Below are 21324 nucleotides of genomic sequence, written 5' to 3' on the forward strand. Positions count from 1 at the left end.
TATAAATAAATCCCAAAATAAAAGTAGACACAGTACTACAACACACACACACGCACGCACACGCGCGCGCACACACACACACACACACACACACACACACACACACACACACACACAGGAGGATGACGTCAACACGACACCAGAAGTGGTCAAAACTGTTTTTTTCTTCCTTGGCCGAGGTAAGTGAAGACCCGCCCCCCACCTCGCCTGTGATTGGTTAGACTTAGGGTGAAGCTCCAATCAGAGGCAGGGGCACCCAAAATACACAAAGCAAGACGTCACTGCGCCTGCGCCGTTGATCCAGGAAGCGCCGGAGCCGAGACGAGACGATGCCTCAGTCACAGATGTTGGTGTGTCGGGGAACAGCTGATTAACAGGTGAGCGGAGGGAGTTTCTCATGTTTTATGAAAGTCTGGAGGAAACTGGGAGTTGGACGAGTGAAGGAAAAACCCGCGTGTTGTTTCTGCTGCGAGCGGAAAACGAGCGGGAACGAACAGGACGCTTCACTTCTGTGACTGTCAACACACGAAGACAACACGTCTCTGCAGTTATTAATATCCGTATTATTGTTCCTCTAGTATTATCAAGGCCTGTCTGGGGTAGTTTGTATTTAACTTGTCTCAGTCCGTACACCTTTATTTTATTATATTATATCATAATAATAAGAAGAAACTTTATTTAAACACCACTTTTGTGCCATTTAAACAAATTTCCAATGTGCACGAGGAGAAGAAAATAAAACCAGGAAGTGTTAAGACAAACAAACAAACAAACAAACAAACACACAAACAGAGGAAGCAGTCGACTGACAGGAAATGACCTCATGAGAGAGTAAACTGGAAAAATGAATAAAATAATCAAATCAATTATAATAAGTGTAGATAAAAAATGCAAATCCAACATTCCACAAAAAGCTTTGACAAAGACGAAGACGAGATTTTAAAAGAAGTTTTGAGGTGTGTGTGTGCGTGTGTGTGTGTGTGCACGCGTGTGTGTGCGTGTGTGTGTATGTGTGTTTGTGTGTGTGTGTGTGTGTGTGTGTGTCTTTGCAGATCCAGATGTTCACACATCTCAGCCTCCATCTTCTCAAGGCCCTTTACATCCTAATGTCGAGACTTGGGCTGCAACTAACGATTATTTTCATCAACCATTGATCCGTCAATTATTTTCTCGATTACTTGATGATGTTGTTTGGTCCATAAAATGCCGAGGAGCAATGAAACCAGAAAATATTCACATTTAAGAAGCTGAAATTAGGGAACTTTGACTCTTTTTTTCTCATAAAAACTACTTTAACCAATTATCAAATAGTTGGCGATTTATTTCGATGAACTGTTGCAGCTTTAAGTTCCACTGATGGATCTTCTTCTTTTTTTTCTTTTTTTTACAGAAGGTTTAATGAAGAATACATTTTCCAGGTCTATGAACAATTACACAGGATGGAGAAACACTCATCTCATCTTTCCTTTCTAAAAACAAAACTCTGGGTTACCTGAGGTTCTGAGTGATACCAGCTCCGTGTCTGTGTTCTTGACGTTTTCCAGGAGTTCTGACCACTTCCTGTCCCGGTCCCGGTCCGGGCGACAGCCATGGCGTGCCGCCCGCCCTGCCCCAGACTGTGCTCCCGCTCGTCGGCCTACACTCTGGCTCTCGGCCTGGGCTTTGTCGCCTTGGGGACCAGTCGTATCCTGCTGCTCAAATTCTCTGCCAATGCAGGTGACGGACGGACGATGAGAACAAAACAGGCTTCGCTTCAAAACAGCACACGTGTTAAAACAATTTTTATTTGTGTCTTTTAATCTTGCAGAGAACAAGTACGACTTCCTCCCTGCATCCGTCAACCTCCTGGCCGAGGCGATCAAACTGCTCTTCTGTCTGATCATGTCGCTCAGGGTCATAGTCCGAGGTAAACAATGACAAACAGCTGTAGTACGTCGTGTTGTATATTGTTTTTGGGGGGTGTGAGGATGTATACAATTATTTATTCTTGTGTGTGTCCAGAGGGACGATCCTGCCGAGAGCTGGGCTGCTCCTCCAGCTCCTCCTTCCTCAGCTCCCTGAAGTGGGCCATCCCTGCTTTCCTCTACTTCCTCGACAACCTCATCATCTTCTTCGTGATGACCTACCTGCAGCCCGTCAGTCACGAACCAGAAATAAAGAAATATGAACATATATGTTGTTCTGTCACTGTCTGCCGCTTCACCTCTGTCTCCTGTCCTACGTCTCGTCACCAGGCCATGGCAGTCTTGTTCTCCAACTTCGTCATCCTCACCACAGCTGTGCTTTTTCGAATAGTTTTGAAGTAAGTGGCTGAAATAATAACAACTGTGTAAATTCTTTTTTACTCTAACTCTCTGCTGACACACCTGCCGTCCTCTCCTGATGCGCTGCCTCTGTTTCTCGCCCTCTCCCCCTCAGGAGGCACCTGTCCTGGGTCCAGTGGGCAGCGTTGGTCGTCCTCTTCCTGGCCATCGTGTCCTTGACGACGGGATCCGGGAGCAGCCAGAACGCCGTGGCCGTGCACGGCGTCCACTCCAACCCTCTCTCCAGCCCGTCCAACTCCTGCCTGCTCTACACGCAGCTGCTAGAGCAGATGAGGAACAGCAGGTAAATGTGAAGACGGCGTCACCAGCACAGGCACTCTGGAAACATCTGTTTATTCACTGTCACTGAGGTGTTGTTCCGTCTTATCGTATCGTGGCAGTGCCAACGAATCGTGGCCGTTGTCGCCGACCATTCAGGCCTGGAGGAACAGGATCGTGGGGAAGCTTCGGTCTTTTGGCGTGGGCCACGTCCTGCTCCTGCTCCAGTGCCTCATCTCGTCCATGGCCAACATCTACAACGAGAAGATCTTAAAAGAGGGAGACCAGCTGACGGAGAGCATCTTCATCCAGAACAGCAAACTGTGAGAGAGGCAGCAGTGTGAGACAGAAATGAAACATGGCTGACTTCACGTCTTCTGCTCTCTAACTGTACGCCTCTCTGCTGCAGGTACGCCTTCAGCGTGGTGTTTAACGGTCTGACCCTTGGGCTCGGCAGCGAGGCGCGAGGCCTCACCGAGCACTGCGGCCTCCTCCACGGACACAACCTCTACTCCCTGGCTCTGGTGCTGGTCACTGGTGAGTGGTGGAGGATAAAAGATGGAAGACAGCAGGTGTTTTCAGATTTGATTCGCAACAACGCTTCACGCTAGTGTGTATTAGCTCATTTTCCGTCTTCCTCTCAGCCGCCCTGGGTCTATCCGTGGCCTTCATCTTGAAGTTCCGAGACAACATGTTCCACGTGCTGACGGGCCAGATCACCACGGTTCTCGTCACCGCCCTCTCCTTCTTCCTCTTCGACTTCCGCCCCTCAATGGACTTCTTCCTCCAGGCGCCGGTGGTGCTGCTCGCCATCTTCATCTACAACGCCAGCCGGCCCAAGGACCTGGAGTACACCCTGCAGCAGGAGAAGCTGCGGGTCATCAACGGAGAGGTGTTCGAGAGGTCCAGAGGGGTAAGAGTCACACTCCCCCCCGTGTGTGAAGCCCACTTCCTCTCCTCCAACACGCACACACACACACACACACACACACACACACACACACACACACACACATACACACACACACACACACACACACACACACACACCAAGTTCTCTGTAGGAAACTTGGCTCTGGTTCCTCTGTAATGTGATTTTCTTCAGTGCAGCAGGAAACCTGATTCCTTTGCTTTGAAAACAACTTTCCGCCTCGTGCTGGGGCCGCAGCTCACGTAATTTCATTAGGTCGACTTATTGGATTGTGAAAGAGGAAGTTATCAAACAGGATGTGTCTCCACATGGGGGATCATGAGGTCACTGTCCCAGAGTCGGCGGGACTCTCAGGTAGTTTCCGTGACTTGTGGGCGCGATTCAACGGAATCAGATAGTAGAAATAAATAGTTTTATTTCATAGAGCGCTAACAAACTAAAGCTGCCCAAAGTTGTTGTTTGGTGATCAATCAATCAATCAATCAGACTTAATTTGTTAAAGCACTTTTCATGCAAAAGATGTAACACAACATGCTTTACAGAATAAAAGCAACAAAAACATTAATAACAGCAACCGAGGAAACGCTGTCATAACTTTTATACGTTTGCATGAGGAAACAGCAAAGGCAGGTAAACAAAGATAAAGATGAATCATTTGTATAGTAAAATACTAAGAAATGCAAAAAAGGATAAAATAATGTGGGGTATTTAAAATAGAGACCGGCCGATATGGATTTATTTCGGGGGCCGATGCCAATATCGGTATTAGGGAGTCAGCTAAATTTATATATTTTTTTTAAATCTATAAAATCTATAAAAAATCATTATATATATATAATTTTTTAATCAGTCAATGACTCCTAAAATGTCTTTATCAAACCTTTATGAAAAAGAAATGTAATTGAGGCTTGATATTTTAGTTTAACCATAAACTTTATAATATTAATTAATTAATAATAATTTATTTTACTTAAAATAAAAAATTCTGCTTGGTTTATTCTGTCCAATAAAATACGTCATATCGGTTAACATAACCGCTGATATCAATATGTCAATAAGTTGGTTAAGAGTAAGTAAGTAGAGTAAGTATAAGAGTTTTCATTGGAAAATACTAATACTGACATGTGACTGTGAGAAACTGCAGATTTGTCCACCAGGTTCGTGTTTCCGTGTGGAACTCCGCGGTCCTTCATGTTTGAACTCGTCGTGATCTGCTCTCCGTGTCTTCCTGTGGCAGGACGGCGAGGAGCTTGAGCTGCTGGCGAAGCCCAACACGGACAGTGAGTCTGAGGAGGAGTCGCTGTAGTTCCCCACAGAAGAGAAGCTCGTCCTCTTCGCCGCCGCACAACGGACTCGTCGTCCCCGGACGCCGCGCGGTCACAGACGTGTGAGTGAACGCTCACGGTGGACGACGGCGCCGTCGATCGAAGGTGTGATGGAGTCTTGTCAGACCGCTGTGAAAACTCCAGGCTGTTGTGTATATTTTTTGATGTGCCTGTCTGGTGTGTGTGACTGCTGTCAGTCGAAGAGCGAGAGGAAAAACCAGCATCACGAACCTGCTGGACAGTAACCGTGGGATCGTTGAGCTTTTTTCGTGACATTCTAAAACGTGAAAATGTAATTTAATGTACTAAAGCAGCGATCAATAATCACCAAATTTCTCTCAGGTATGCTTCCTCATAAAAAAAAAATCAAACCCAAAATCATATAATTATGGACGTTATTTCACATTAAGCACATGAAGACACGTGAAGCCTTTTTCGTATAATGGGTTTCTATTTGGAAAAGGCTTGATGTAAGATCACGTCCATAATTAAAGGATTTCACGTTTGATTTTTTTCACAGGTGTAAATGTTTATGGCGAAGCATATGTGAGAGAAGTTTGGTGATTATTGATCGCTGCTTTGGCAAATTAAGTGAACGTTAGCCTTTTCACATTACACGTTTTAGAACGTCACGTTTTTTAGTTATTCTCTCAACAAATTATTCCTGTTGATTGAATGTGCAGCTATTTTACTGAATTCATTCGATCGATAAGTTTTATTCAGCAACCGCCACATTTGATAATCGTAACTTTTGTTTTAGATTTTTTTTTATTCCGTACGCTGTGGAAAACGTCAAGTCCACAAACTACAGCTTCAGAAAGAACAATGAAATTCTGGATTATTCATCGCTGAACTCAACTGTTGGTTCCATCGCAGTGTGCAGGAGTTAATATTTTCTTTTTTTAAAATAACTCTACCAGAACTATCAGCACAGACACAATGGACCACTTTGAGTGTGAATTTCGTAAAGCACAAGGACCTGGCTCTCCGTTCTTCTACTTGGCCTTGAACATTTTTTTGTGTGCGTGTTGGTGTGTGTAATGGCAGAGTACACACACACACACACACACACACACACACACACACACACACACAAAAAGAGTAGATGTGTTGCGACTGTGAAATATAATGAATTGTTTTGTGCCATGAAAAATCTGAACGCGTATGAAAATGCCATCTGCTCCGAAATAAACTGCAAGTAAACTTCTGTCGTCGGCAGTGGAATTTAAAGTGATGCAGAGAAACGTGAGGCTGCAGGGAAGTGGAGAAGTGAAGTGAGGAGGAGGAGGAAGAGGAGGAGGAGGAGGAAGAAAAGAAAGATGGTGAGAAAGTGGAGGGAGAGTTTGTTATGAGGGGGGACACATTTTTTGTGGAATTTCCCATTTTATATCTTAATATTCCAAAGCTTTATCAAATCACTATCATGTTTATGTTCAAATTGTAAAAATAATTTAGTGGTATTTAAGCACAGAGAATTGTAGACGTCTTGTGCTTAATATTATTCATATTTAAGCTGAATTAACATGTTTTTTAAAATGTTTGGAATATTTAAAATGTTTTTGAATTCTCCTCCCCCTGGAGGAGAATTCAAGGCTGCACACCATGAGTGCTGACGGACCCACGAGGTTTGAATCTTTGATATTTTAATTTCCTACACTCGCACATTACGGTTTTGGTAAATTCTATACGACTGAGTTGTCTTCATCATTGAACGTTGCACCTCATCCTCTTATTAGGCCACTAGGGGGAGACGTTGCTCTGAAGATTGAATCCATGACAATCACTGAAGCAATTCAAAAACTGGCATCGAAAAAATGTTTATTCTTCATATAAAGACATTAAGAGTATAAATAAGAACACTGTTATAGCAACATAAATTTCACAAAAGAGAAATTATGTTTTCATAAAATAGTCGATAAACGCACCTCAAATGCAACAGATGTCCAATAAATACATGAATGTCTTATTTTTAAAGCCTGTTTATCTACAAAGTAAAAGGTCTGTGCTGGGAAACAATGATGTCAATTCAACCTGGGAGGGGAAGTTAAGGAAAAATTAATGTAACGACGACGTGCAAAACTCAGTTTGAAGGCGAAATGCAAAAAAAACAACAACAACCAAAAACATAGAATAGAAACTGAAGTACACAACAGATCCCTGAACCTCCAGGCTCATCTACACATTTACTGACTGAACTATGAGGCCAATATTGGAGCAATATTTGTTTGGAGAGTTGTGTAAGTACGACGTATTAGGGTCACATTGAGAGAGAAAAAATGGGAGACGTGGAGAATAAAGTCCAAATATTACGGGAATAAAGTCCAAATATTAGTCCCATGCGTTAAAAATGAAACTTTGTGAAGCTGTAACTTCAAATAATGTTTCTAAAAGAAGGAGATACTTCCTCTTTTGGTTCATCAGCATCACATTATCATCAGTATCACGACTTTGAAAAGAATATGCAAGGAACTCCGTCTATTCCGAAGAACCACAGACTTGGAGGACATCAAATTTTTCCTTGTAAAATCAGAAGTTTATTCTCGTGATATTTTGACTTTATGCTCTTCATTCTCAAAGTCTTTCCCTCAATGTGGCCCTAAAACTCTGTCGTAGTGTAAGTGATGAGAAATGGGTAAAAAAAACAAAAAAACAGGACAAATCGCCTCAAGCAAAAATCCCGTGTAGAACGACAGCCAATTGTGATTTGTAACCGGTGGCTTGTCTGTATTTCCAGCTCCTTGAGCAAAACTCTCCTGCTACACATTTACAGATCTATACACGTATTCGCAGATTCGTTTATATACACACAAATCTGATTAAGGAACACGATTGAGATACAGTTACGCAAATAATGTAAATAGCTCAAATAATGCTACAATATTGGCCCCATATCAAAGCCCCTTGAAGTCATCAGAATTACCTGCAGCAGACTAAATTATATACTGGATATGAAAGAACTGGATAGGTGAAAGCAGAAGCTTCCACTAAGTGCTAGAAAATGTTCAAGGACGACTCCTCGTCTGTGACAAATGCCTGGTGGAGGATGTGCAGGAAAGAAGCACCAACCGCGAGGCAGCGGGAGAAGTTAACTCGTGCGTCCTTGGTACAGCCCACGCACCAGTTAGTAACCGTAGCCCTGGTGATAGCCGTCCTGGTAGCCATGCTCGTATCCGTGTTGATGGTACCCGTAGCCGCCGTACTCGTCCTCGGGGCAGCGCATGCCCAGCGACTGCTGGATGGCCATCTCCTGCCGGCGCAGCTGCATGGAGTCCACCAGGTCGTAGATGTTCGCCATGGACCACATGGGCGACGGGTACCAGGACTTGACGTTGCCGTCCTTCCCCACCAGCAACATGGAGAAGTACTCCGGGCTGATCTGGAAGTAGTTCCTCATGTCCTTCACCAGGCTGGCCGACAGCCCCTCGCGCTCCACAGTGGCACTGCCTGGATGGAGCAGAGGTTTCGGGTTAGGAGGGATGGATTCAAGACAGGAACAGGACGAGGTTTTCATTTGCACAATCAATTTAACTATCTCCCCGTGCTGAGCTCAAATTTCAAAAGAAGAAATCTCAACATTCTTGAGGCCCCAGGGCACATGTCTTTTGGAGCCTCCAATACGTACATGCGAGTTCCCTGTAAGCGCTGTGGGGCCCGAGGACCCTAGTGGTCAGCTCATGCTTTCGGAATGGAGGGGCACTCAAACTGTAGGTGCCGAGGAGCCCTAGTGGTCAGATCACACTTGAAGCCCTAGGGGCCCTAGTGGTCAGCTAGGTCTTTAAATGCTAAGAGGCCCTCAAATTGTAAGTCCTGAGGGGAGAGGGCGCCCCTAATGGTTAGCTCAGCTTAGCGCTGTGTGCACTAAGGGGACCTGGCATTCAACTTCCTTGTCTTGGGCCAAGCACCGTCTGAGGCTTGGAGGCCCCCTGGTAGTCCGAGGCCCCAGGCACTGGCCCCACTGGCCCGTTCAGTAAATTTCACTCCTTGTTTGATTAAAAATAATTCAATTATTTATTTTTATTTACATCGTGGGGTCATAGCTGCAGCAGATGGTGAATTCATGGTGGAACAGTAAGTGGAGCGTAGATTCTCTGTCTAAATGATTAGTAACTAATGAGAAGTTGGATACAGAAACACGGGCCTGTGTAGGTGAGTGGGGGGGGGGGGGGTTTCTGGATTGATTCGATTTTTGTTCTGGAGAAGAAAAGATTTTTTGATGTGCAGCGAGAGGAAAAACAGTTGCTTGGTAACAAGTGACCTGAATGTAGGTTTGTGTGTTTGCCACAGAAGTGATGATTTTATCTAGGAAAGTTCTTACCATTGATGGGATAGAGGTCCAAGACTCCGCCCATGTCCAGTAGCTCAGTACCGACTAGCTTTAGGATGGCGATGTGCCTCAGACCTATGTCACCATGGCAACGACCGCCACATCACACACAATAGAGAGAGAAGAACACATCTTAGATAACAGCAACATTCCAACAAGAACCTTTGTGTCTGTACCTTTCTGATCAACAGTTTTTCTGTCATCGCTGTGATCTGACATTCTTTATCACTGGAACCATCCTGAGCGCTGGTTGCAGGGTAAAGGGACAAAGGCAGGGGTCTTGAAAAAGCTGTTTCATCTGCAGCGAGAAGGCAGTAAACACCGGAGAGCGCTGGCTTCACTTGGTGAGAGCCAAGTCCTGAATACCGGGATCAAACCCCTCAGGCCTTCAGCCCAGTCAGCAGGACAGGCCTTTGTCTGGGGCAGGCAGGCAGGGAGGGAGGGACCCGGGCCAAGAGCAACACACGAGGGGAGAAAAAAGTCCTCATGGTCCCTGGTGGGGGTTTGCTGATATCAGGAGAAGCTTCCCACCAGTCGTGACTCGCTCATATGGAAAAACAGTCTACAGACTCACTCACGTCATAGTTAAACGCTGATCCTTTGAATGAGGCTCAGCTTCAGATTTTAGATATTTACTCCGTAATATCGGCATCAGCCCCCAATTTATTAACTCCTAACAAAGGTATATTTTATTAAGTGGTTCAGTTGACTTAATGGTAAATGGGAATGAGGCGGTTGCAGCTCAGGTGGTCGAGCGTGTTGTCCACTAGTCAGAAGGTCCATGGTTTGATCCCCTTCTCCTCAAGTCCACATGTCGCCGTGGAGCAAGATACTGAACCCTTAAACTTTCCCACCAATTATGTGTGTTGAGGTGCATTCATACCAGTCGCGATGCAAATTTTTCTCGCCATACGTACAAAGTCAATGCAAAAACGCGAGTAGATGCGAATTTCGTGCCACTCACCAACTTGCGCAAGTAATGCAACGCACATGACTCACAATAAAAGCTAATGTTGCTCCGTATCTGCTAGATCTATAAAAAGGCAACGGCCTGCAAACATAAAAAATGTTTGTGCTTTCATGCTGTTACTCCAAAGATGAAAGTAATGTGTGGTAAATGAAAAAGGTTCATGCAATAAAGCAGCTTCTCTCCTCTGCCTTCCTGGGGGGGCCAAACATCAAAAAAATAGCAATTATAAAAATAGAAATATTATGATTTCATGATTATAAAATATTGGGTAATCATACCATTATCTGTGTGGCTTGATTCCAATATGTGTAAAAAACCATTGATTTGCGGTGACTCACCCAGGTTGCAGGCCTGGCTGTTCAGGGCGTAGAGCTGCTGCTGATAGGCCCACTCCTCGTCGCTAGGGGCGGAGATGATGAACAGGCGACGTCTCCAACGGAACCTGCAATCACCGGAAAAATGTTCAGCCTGGATTTAAGTGGCACTTTTGGTGAAGCGGTGAAAGCTCCGTACACTAACTCAAGACGTTGGTGTCTTCGTGCACGGACACATTCCCGTACCGCCAGCGGATGACAATCCCAAATTATGGTCAAAAACCACCTGCCAGATCTCAGCACTGTGATCTGGAGCTTGAATTCAGGTCTCCATGCCGACAAAAGACACCCTGTCTGGTTTGGACATCTCATGACTGCAGTGACTCAGCCCCTGAGGACCGGCAGGAGTTTGTGTTACTTTTAACGTCCGTGGACTTCGCTCAAAGAGGCTGCTGCAATTTGCAGAATGCTGCTTGTAAACGCAATAAATTGTGGGTTGATTATTGAGCAAAGCCACAGATGTTTTGATGGAATTCGGAACTGCCTGTTCGGACCACCCAACAATTCTGACTCCCCGTTCAAGGACTAGCACGTATTTCAGTCTTCCAGCTTTTTCAAAGCAAATATGAAGGAATTCATATACAGTTTCCCCTCTCAGCTGTTTGGTAGTTGTTTGTATCCTACTTTCAATAATGTGCTTCCAGCTTTGTGGCAGCAGTTTCAGAAAAACCATCAGACAGAATGCTCTCCAGTGGACGAAGCCATGAAGATGTGGTTTTCTGAGTTTGGTGTGGAGTTTCCCTGACCTCAACTCCACCCAGCATCTTTTTGGGATCAAGTGGAACAAAGACTACAAGCCAGGTCTTAGCACCAAACACCAGTGTGCGGCCGCCTCACTGAAGCTTTCGTGGCTGAATGGGAGCAAATCCCAACTCGGTCGGGATTTCAAAAACCCCTGCAGGAAAATCTTTCCAGGAAGAGCCGTTCTGTCCGCATTCTTTTTTGCAAAAGCAATCTCACCTGGAGAGGAAGTTCTCCAGCGATCTGGGCTTGTCCTCTTTCTTGCAGACGACCCCGTCCCTCTTCTGCTGCTCCATCTCTCGGATGCGGGAGGAGAAGGTGTCGACGTAGTCGAACACGGCCTTCATGGCGATGGGGACCTCGTAGGATTGCTGCCAAAAGAACATCGACATGAGGATGATCATTCCCTTCAAGAGTCACAGGATAAATCAATCAATCAATACGCCTGAGGAAGAAAAAAACAAAACACGACCCACATCTGGAAACAACAGAAATAGAATCCGTGCCTAAAACAAAGGAGAACCCGTTTCCAATAAAGTGATGGAGTGGAGTTTTTCCAGCGTGTTTTCGTGTGACCTTCGCCACATGCCGAACATTCTCCAGAATAACTTCAGGGTAGAAACACGAAACCGAAGCATCACATTTCAGTTTCAAGAATCTCGGCAAGAATATCAAACACATGCGAGAAAATGTAACACAACCACACGGACACTCTCACACCTTCCTGAGGGAAACGCTGACCCAGCCTCCCGTCTCTCGTCCCCACACACCCACATCCTCGTACACTCACTGACTTCCCTGTCCCGGCCTCTGTCAGCAGAGAGCTGAACACTGGCCCTCTTTGAGGAATCTGTCCAAAAACAGCCTGCTGATTTACCCTGGCATGTACTCACACACACGCATGCACGCACGCGCGCACGCACGCACGCACACACACACACACACACACGCGCGTCCGTCCACCTTCAAACAGAAAGAGGCGATGAAAGCGTCCGGTGGAAGGATGGTGAATGTGACCAAAAAACCCAACAGCAGCGTCTTAAATGAAGCAGAACTTGCCCGATTAAATAAAGATTCAATTTAAAAATTTGTATATATAAACAACTGGCTGAAAAATGTTTAAACACCAGAGAGACGATGGGACAAATGTCACGGTCCCTGTGTCGATAGAAAAAGTTGTATCCAATGGCGCTTTGAGCTAAATGCTAATGTCGGCATGTTAAGCTAGCGATGTTCAGCGGGTCGAGTTTACTTCATTGTGCTAGCATGCTAACATTAGCATATATTAAGCTGATGGGTTCTGTCATCAGTTTTAATCTGGCGGCAGAAGGAAAGTTAATTATTATCTGTTTTAATATGCATATTAAATATTATAAGTTCAAATATGATTGATTTGGGGCCAAAAACTGTACAAAGACAATAAATTAATACAATTAGTGTTCATTCACTGAAGTATTTAAGTATAAAATAAAAGGGGTTAAAATATACACATAGCTCTGGGAAGGGTTAGGATCACCAAAGTACATTTCCGTCTGCAGCAAGCATGAAAGATGCTAAACCCTCAGGTAAGCTGAAGGCATCTTGGGACAAATGGTTTCTGTGCATCGATTGTGGGAGGAAACAACCGTTTTGTCCAAATTCAGGCCAAAGATGGAGAAAGGTGAAACTGTCGGGACGGGCTGTAGTCGTATCCCTACCTTGACTCTCATGTCGGTGTCCGTGAGGATCATGTAGAAGTCGTCGTGCGTCATGCTGTACTCCTTCCTCAGCTCTGTGATCAGATCCTGGTTCACCAGATCCTCCTGACGAAGACCCTTCATCGGCTTGTCGTTCTCTGGACACGAGGAGGAGGAGCCACACACCGGTCAGATTCTGTGAGTTACCATTTTGTTTATCCATTTCTTTTATTTATTATTATTACCCTAAAAGCAAATGTACGGGGAGGTTATGTTTGCACTATGTTGACATGTGCTCAGTGTGTGAGGCCGGACAGTGAAGTTGACCCTGCAGCGACGAGCAGAGTGGACGACGCGACAAAGAGCAGCTGTTATTCAGCCAGATCTGGTGCCTTTGAAAATTTACTGTAGCTGGCATTTATACAGGCCAGAGCGAAAGCCTTTAATCACCACTCCCTCTATACACACACACACACACACACATACACACACACATACACACACATACACACACACATACACACACACACACACACACGGACCACAGAACAGTGTTTTTTTTTTGATGTGGTCGTTTCACCCACTCTGTGATGTGTAATGTGTATGAGCGATGAAATCAGGAAAACCCCACCACACTGTGGAGCCTGCAGACACAGAGTCAAGACTGCACACACACACATACACACACACACACACACACACACAACAAACACATTCAGATATGTGTGTGTCGCACAGCGCGTGTTGCTGAGCAACCCACCAACTTAAAAACGCAAAACATTGTGAAGTGGCACTGAACTGAGGGACCTTTAGTTTCGACAACTGGTTCTTTCAGCCCCGAAAAAGAACCGGTCGTTTTTACACGGCACATGCTCACACACACACACACACACATGCTCACACACACACACACACATGCTCACACACACACACACACAAACACGCACTGATACACACACGGACTGGTTAATGGAACAAAACTGTAACCGGGTTCTACCACAGGTGGGGGGTGGTGACATCACCTCACCACTTTTTTCCAGCATTCCATCTAAAAAAAACTTGTTGTCATGTGGAGAGACACTCAACTCGTAAAGTTTTATAAAGTGGGTTTTTCGCATGTTCCCGACGTTAACACGCAATAACTGAAGACTCAGGGTTCGAGAGGGCTGTAAAATTGTCACGAAATATGACGAGCAGCCGAGCAAAGATGACACAGCAACTTATCAAAAGTAGTTTTGTTCCTATTGAACAAGTAGCAGTTCAACAGAAGGGAGGTTTTCAGAAGCTGCTTTTAGTGTGAGTATCACAATTAATGAATCAATTATTCCTTGGAAAATTAAAAAACAACAACAACAAAAAACCCTGGTATATCTCGCAATGCTAAATGAAGTGATAGAAAATTCCTCAATCAGTCCCTTTGTCCAAACTAACAAACAAACCAACCACCAATTTAACAGACAGAGGCAAAAAACACGTACTTCTTTTGTGAAATAACAAACAAACCGTAACAATCGGGATTCACGAAACAGAAGAGACCAGCCACTGGTATGTTGGACTAGAGGAGAGCGTTCGTCATATGTTAAAGGAAAACGTGGGAAAATGTCCCTCACCCCAATTTTTTCCAGACATTCTTGTCTGAAAACAGCTGTACATTAAACGACCATTCACACAACATGTGGACCGGAGGAGACTGGAATCAAACCGCCGACCTCGAGGTAAGTGGACGTGTCTAAAATAATGAATTACAAAAAGATTCATTGCATATGATGGAGAAGCTGATTAACATTGTTTTCTGATAAGGTCAACAAGCCCTCAACAAATTTCCGGGGAAAAAAACCTCCAGGATTGTTCTGTAGACCCTGTTTTTGTGAAAACCCCTGCTAAACTGGAGGTAGACCCTGTTCTCCCAGCAGCAGAACCAAAATTCAAATGTTGTTTTATGTATTGAGGCCAACTTTACGCAAGAAACTTACTAAAGATAGTTGTAGCTAGTTTTATAATATGCCGTTAAATATTTTGGTTCAGTTTATTTAAAAAAAAAATCATACTTAGGTGATTCATTAAAAGTTTTTTGTTTGTTTTTACAGTGTTTTCAGGTATGACTCAGCAGCAGCAGCGACCCTGAGCCGCCCTGCGAGGGAGGAATCGGCCGAGCCAGATGGAAAAAACGGTGGGAAAAAAAACACTGAAGTCTGAGCGAACTGCCAATCATCTACTGCTCAGACTTCCTTCTCTTGGGTTAAGACGTGTTGAAGTAGGTGCTGGTTCTGAAAGGTGGCGTCCACTCACCCAGCTGGTAGTGGTCGATTTTCATGGTGGAGTTGGTCAGCGAGCCGAAGATGGTGATGATGGAGACTTTCCTGATGGCCATTTCACACACCGACTCCAGGTACTCGTCCCTCTGCTGCACATACATCCTGTTCTCCTCGCCGGGGGACGTGATCAGCTGGAGGGAGGGAGGGAGGTGGTGTTTACATGCAGGCGTGGGACGGGGCCACTGCTGTGATAAGAATCTATACTCGACACACACAGTCTGTTATAGCTCACAGCTGTGCAGCCTTTCAGATATCTGCTCCACATAGTTTATATCCACTCATATTACACAAAACCTTCAGTATGATTACTGAGATATGACATTTATAGAAAATAAAATGGGGGGGGCAAGTGAAGGGGTTTGCTGCCTTGAAGTTAAAAGGAATTAAATTTTTAATTTCAAATCCAAATATAGATGACTTATCCAGATGTTGAAATGTTTGGCGTTCCAAGACTTAACTTTCCAGTCCTCTGTTTAGGAAAACCAGCTGCTGTTCAACGTTTCTTGTGAAACGATGCAGAATCATCGAGCTGCGTCCAGCTTCACATCTCAAGACGAAGCAGTTCTGCCACGAATTTACGACTTGTAATATTTAATGGTTTCATCAGATATTTTTGGGGTGAGTCACGACTCTGATCTGTTTGCGTTTTCTGGCTCTTATTTTGAAAATTGAGTTAAATTGGAAGATTGATAGCAACTAAAAATCTGTAGCCAACAGTCGGTTAGCTTAGCTTAGCATAAAGACTTAAATCTAGGGGAAACAGCTAGCCTGGCTCTGTCCAAAGGTAACAAAATCCACTTGCGTATTACCGATGCTATTGCTAATGCTCACTGTAGCAATATGTAGCGTTTATGTCTAAGGCTATTTCTTCGCTTGGCACCGTGGCAGGAAATGGTTGCGCCTAGCAAAACATGCTAATTAATTAGCTTTATTGATACTTTAATGACTACCCAATTTTCCCAATTAACTCTCAGCAAGACAGTATCTAGGGACCTAGATACTGTCTTGCTGACAGTATCTAGGCAAACATTTTAAGGTTTTTATGTGAGGGAAATGGGAGTTGTAGCTTAAAAATGCTTCTAGATCTGAGAACAAATATCTCCCTCTGGCTGAAGTCCAGGAAAAGAGAGTAAGTGAGCCCTTTATGAAGTAAATGTTATATGTCATGCTCTCACCAGCAGCCGCCTCCTGTTCTCAAAGTAGTCCAGGAAGGAGGCCAGGGATCCCTTCGGAGGAGGCGTCGGCCTCTTAGTGGGCTTGGTGGGGAAGTCCTCCGTCTCGGGGTACTTTACCAGCTTCTTCCCGTTCTTCTTTCCCCCGATCTTCCCGTCCTTCCCCGCCTTTCCTCTCCTCTCTGCCTTCTTCACTGCCTTGTCGTTCTTCTTCTTCTTCTTGTCGTGCTTGCCGTTCTTGCCCTTGACCTTCTTCGTGGGGCTGACTTCAGTGATGGATTCCGTCTCCTCAGGCTCACCCACTGTTGGCTTGACGGGCACGTACCTGTCCTCATATTCATTCGTCAACACCTGCACGGATAAATACATGTTGTTAGTTACATTTTCATAATGAATAAGGACCCAGATAGTGATTAGTCTTAGTACCTAAAATGTAAAGTAAGTAAAGTCAAAATAAGGATTCAGCAGGAGGATGTTTTTAGGTATCTGATGTCAGTGCTGAGCTTAACACAGGGCCAATAAGGGAAATACTGTGATGTTTTTCCATAATAATAAACCGTCTTGACTCGAAAGACGGTTAAGCGTTGAGATCCTCCCTACGTCATTGTCGTCAGACGTCCTGACGTTGTATCAGAAATGGAGGATAAAACTTGACATGAGTTGCTATGTCGTGACCGGGCGAAGAGAGAGTCAAATAATCACTTTGCGTTTGGTGTGATCATAACATTAGAGTTCACGCTGCAACACTGCAAAGCAACACTTCATCAGAATTTCATCAATTCACCTTCTCTCCTCCGTTCTTCCTCTTGGTGGGTTTGATCTTGGAGGGTGTAGCAGGTACCGGCTTGCGGCTGTGCGGATCTCTGTTGTCCTTGTCGGTGCGGTTATCTCCGGCCGGGGTGGTTCTAGCCGGGTACCTCTCCCTCTCTCTGCGGTTGTCGTAGTAAGGATCTGCGGTGGTTCGGGGGGCTGGGAGCCACGGGGCTGTGGTGTGGGCTCTGGTTGGCCTCTGGGTGGTAGTGGTGGTGGTGGTGGTGGTGGTGGGTCTTTTTGTCGTGGTGGTTCTTCTGGCAGGGGTTCTTCTGGTGGTGGTGGTGGTTGTTGGCGTAGCCTTGGTTGTTGTTGTAGCTCGGGTCGTGGTGGTGGGGGTGGGGGTGGTGGTCGTGGGCCGGGTTGTAGTGGTGGTTGTTGTAGTTGTTGTGGTTGGTCGTGTGGTTGTTGTAGTTGGGGTGGTTGTTGTTGTCTGTGTGGGCTTCCGTGGGATCTTCTTCCCTGGTTTTCTTTCTACATGTGTTTCTGCGCACACACACACACACACACACACACATACACATTTGGTTTTCTGTGATATTAAAAACAATCACGTTTACATTGTTGTAACTTTTCCTTTCCAGGAACCTTCCCTCCTTAAATCTAAACTATCCACAAAACACACTTGGAAAGAGAATGAGGAAACTCTTCTCTGCTCTTTCTGGAAAGAGAGAGTTGATGTTGAGGTTTTTTTAATGTGATATTTTTAAAGCCATGAAAGCCACAAATAAAATTAAATTTATTCTCCCTCCGTCGCAACACAAGTCTGAGATGAGTTTCTCAAAACCTGATGGAGGAAAAAGCCACAATACTATCGGAGGTAAGAAAGAAAATGTTTGTGAGAGCTAACACTGAAGGATAGTCAACAGACCCCCTCCTCACCTGTTAGCGTACCCTCCTCCACTTGACCCTCCACACCTGCTCCTCTACACTTCTGGACGAAGCCCTTCTGCCGAAGCTTCTCCAGCCTCCTCATGGGCGACTGGTCGATCACCTCGTACATGGCCTCCAGCCTCACGGGGTACGGGTACCTCTCCTCCACCTGCAGGGTCTTCTTCAGCAGCACCATCCCAAACTTACCTGAAGGGACACCACATCAACTGATCAGAAAACATTCACACATTACAGAGAAAGGATATTATCAGCTCAAAACCCTCAATACAAACACCTCGACCTGAACTCGCTCTTTACCTTTCTCCAGTTTCAAGAAGCTCATGAGTCTGGGGATGAGCGCCGTGTCCAGCGGCTCCTCCATCACCTTCCCCTCGGTGGTGATCCTCCTCACCTTGCCCCCCATCTCACCCTCCTGGTGAAACATGACAACCTGGTGGACGTGGCGCTCGGCGAGCTCGCAGTACACGTCAGGTTTCAGGAGGGTCATCATCAGCCGGTAATAGCCGTCTGAATCGTGGGGCGCAGAGATCACCAACACGCGGTTCTTCCCTGCGAAACTGGCCAGCAGGTTTGGTGACCCTGCGCTGTTGGGCATCCGGGCGACCCTGGCTCTGGCCCCTGGAGTGCCCTCATCTCGCTGCACGTCCGGCTTACTGGGGAGGCCAATCTGTGCGGCCACCCCTCTCCTTGGCACCAGACCTTGGCCCCCTGCCCTCCTGCCCTGCACAGTCCGCGTCCTGGAGTAAACTGGAACACCCTCATCGGCCTGTACGTCCTCGACCTTCCCGGGGCTGTGCACCGAGATGGCCGAGCCAAACCCGGGGCGCAGACGCCTCACCGTGCGCTCCTCGTCCGATGCGCCCAGCGGGGCATGTGCCAGTCGTGCGCGTCGGTGCCATTGCACCCGCCTTAGACGAGTCTGTGTGTCGGCGTCGCCAGTCCAGGTGAGCACATACATGAGCGCGAAACTTAGAACGAAAGCCCTCATTGTGGCGCGATGTGCGATGAAGTACGGGCTAGAAGATGGGAGATCCAGCGGTGGACCCGTGATCCTGGCGCGTATTTATCGCATCTGAACTCTATTGAATCCAGATGAAGACGATCAGCGTGGATCGGCACATAACAGGGTTCTCGTGACGCGGAACTTCTTTCAGAGCATGTTCCTTCTGCCGGAGAAACGCGCGTCACCGTCTGCTCTTTGTGTGACGGACACAACCAGGCGAACCAGGGGAAAGTTTTCCGTGCGTAAAATACGCGTTGCTATATCCAGATCTTCATCTCAGACAGTAATAATCCCAGGGGAGAGAAGATCATCTCTGGTGCCAAAGTAATTCCCCAAACGCCAAAAGTCTTGGATCACATCTCCAAAATACGTTCTTCACTCTAATAACTCATCCGATTAATCCCTCCGGCATTGTTGCTGTTTATATTCCCAACAAAGTGTGCGGGGGCAGGAAGGAGAAGCCTCCGACTGGACGCAGGAAAAGTAGTTGAGTCTGAATCTCGCTGGAAACCTGCGCTTGTGAGTCCGAGCAGCAGGAACGCGCCCGTGCTTCTCTCCCAGGTTCTCCCGTGGCAAAAAAAAAAAGAGAAAAGAGAAACGGAGCGTTGGAGGTTTTCCCAGAAATGTCCTGCACAGACCTCAGGCTCTGGACTGTTGGCGACGCAGCGCGCAGGAGGGAGGACCTGCCCCGGGACTGTCTCTACAACACTGGAGGAGGCTCCTCTGCTGCGTAAAAGTACATTTCAATCTATAAAAGTAAAACTCTTTGCCCCCCCTCCACTCACCCTGCGGGCCAGATTACCGGGAAGAGAAACGACCACAATCAGACTCAGTGTCAAGTTCCTCCGTTGGAAGCACAAGAGGGAAACGCCCCCAAACCCCATCATCCCGATCCACCGTGAGATCCTCCGACTGGACCTCGCTCCCCCCCTCTCCCCCTCCAGGGGGCTGCTCCTTCTCCTACAGAAACACAGCTGGAGTATGTTTCAACTTGCATGTTACTTTACTGTTCCTCCAACTGTGAAGTAAGAGGAGGGAAATGAAAGTTGGTTTTACATGTTTATTGCCAAAATAAGAGAATTACAAGGTTTCCCTGTTTGGCTTCTAATTAAAGCCTCTAAGTAAAGAGACGTGAACCACTGAGTCTGGGCCACATCCACTCTCACTGCAACAGCAGAAACGAGTATTTAAAATCCCACCAACCTCTGCCTTTAAATATATAAATATATATATAAATATATATAATGTAAGGCAATACCCCACATCTGCTTAATCTGATCATATTTCTTTTCTTCTTCTTTTCCGAGTGCTGAAAGTGATATTTGTCAGAGAGAAGTGGCTCTGGATTCGATTTCAGCTGGAATCAACGTACATTCCTGTCTGGTCTCTGGTAAACTGATGCTACAAACAAACGTAAAACAACCGAAAACTCTCTCTCGGCACTTCACCCTCTCTCGGGTCGACCGCCTCAACTACACTTTGAATGTAGAAATACAAAAGAGTTGTCTTTTGCCCCCCGGCAGGAACCAGGAGGATGTCAGCTGTTTATTTACACCGTCACGCTGGGACTCGAGCCCTCGGCCGCCGGCTGGTCTGACGGCAACAGACATGTCGTGTGTCACGCGTCGCGTCGGTTTCCCTCGACGGTGAAACATCCTGTGCTCCTCTCGATGTCAGCAGATAAACTGAGCAGCCGCAGGATGGAGGGCGAAGATCGGCCAGGGGCTGATTTCAGTGTGTTTGGGTTCAAGCTGGAGGGACAACAGAGGGGGATGTGCTCCTGTTGTCATGGCTGGAACTCGCCAACGTGGCCTCAACCTGTGACCTTTGCACTGATTGCTTCAAACGGCCCTGGACTTTCTCCCCAAATAGGCCCCACCACCACCATCCTTACTGATCGACGCGCAGCACCATAATAATTGGTGAATTCCACTGGTGCTTTAGATGTGCGGTACGACACATGAGTTTGTGAGCAATTTGAACCGGGGACGAACGGGTGTGAATGGCTGCGTTGAAGTGAGTTGTTCAGGGTGTGAGACGCGATAATATAAGTTGGTCATATGTCACGGGGGCGGCCTCGAACTCACAACCTTCGACATGTGAGACACGCTAACTGTCGCTAGCACGTCTTTCTTTTTGGGGGGGGGGGCAATATTTAAGCCTTTATTTGACAACAGTATTCGGCGTGGAGCGGGGGGGAAGACATG

The 21324-nt window shown here is 46.2% G+C and overlaps 2 protein-coding genes across 2 annotated transcripts; one reads left to right on the forward strand and one right to left on the reverse strand.

Annotated features, from left to right (window-relative positions):
* The first annotated feature begins 230 nt into the window (after positions 1-230).
* slc35a5 (solute carrier family 35 member A5) lies at positions 231-6045 on the forward strand. The gene is made up of 10 exons (XM_035604322.2): positions 231-377; positions 1545-1716; positions 1808-1906; positions 2002-2135; positions 2235-2302; positions 2419-2607; positions 2705-2905; positions 2992-3119; positions 3227-3495; positions 4751-6045. Exons 2-10 carry the CDS (start codon positions 1590-1592, stop codon positions 4817-4819), a joined length of 1284 nt encoding a protein of 427 aa, XP_035460215.2. The 5' UTR covers positions 231-377; positions 1545-1589; the 3' UTR covers positions 4820-6045.
* Positions 6046-6639: 594 nt separating this feature from the next.
* ccdc80 (coiled-coil domain containing 80) lies at positions 6640-19976 on the reverse strand. The gene is made up of 10 exons (XM_035604314.2): positions 18412-19976; positions 18103-18300; positions 17195-17706; positions 16414-16761; positions 15213-15369; positions 12945-13081; positions 11467-11618; positions 10471-10574; positions 9154-9237; positions 6640-8282 (listed from the first exon to the last, which is right to left on the reverse strand). Exons 1-10 carry the CDS (start codon positions 19100-19102, stop codon positions 7960-7962), a joined length of 2706 nt encoding a protein of 901 aa, XP_035460207.2. The 5' UTR covers positions 19103-19976; the 3' UTR covers positions 6640-7959.
* Positions 19977-21324: the final 1348 nt, after the last annotated feature.

This window comes from Scophthalmus maximus, chromosome 14, assembly GCF_022379125.1.
Source record: "Scophthalmus maximus strain ysfricsl-2021 chromosome 14, ASM2237912v1, whole genome shotgun sequence".
Classification (NCBI taxonomy): domain Eukaryota; kingdom Metazoa; phylum Chordata; class Actinopteri; order Pleuronectiformes; family Scophthalmidae; genus Scophthalmus; species Scophthalmus maximus.

Coding starts and splice junctions, on each gene's coding strand:
- slc35a5 (XM_035604322.2), top strand. CDS start 1,590: ATGGCGTGCCGCCCGCCCTGCCCCAGACTGTGCTCCCGCTCGTCGGCC. Junction 1,717..1,807: donor CAAATTCTCTGCCAATGCAG/GTGACGGACGGA, acceptor TTAATCTTGCAG/AGAACAAGTACGACTTCCTC. Junction 3,120..3,226: donor GGCTCTGGTGCTGGTCACTG/GTGAGTGGTGGA, acceptor TCTTCCTCTCAG/CCGCCCTGGGTCTATCCGTG.
- ccdc80 (XM_035604314.2), bottom strand. CDS start 19,102: ATGAGGGCTTTCGTTCTAAGTTTCGCGCTCATGTATGTGCTCACCTGG. Junction 15,370..16,413: donor AGAACAGGAGGCGGCTGCTG/GTGAGAGCATGA, acceptor CCCTCCCTCCAG/CTGATCACGTCCCCCGGCGA. Junction 10,575..11,466: donor CTGGAGAACTTCCTCTCCAG/GTGAGATTGCTT, acceptor CGGTGATTGCAG/GTTCCGTTGGAGACGTCGCC.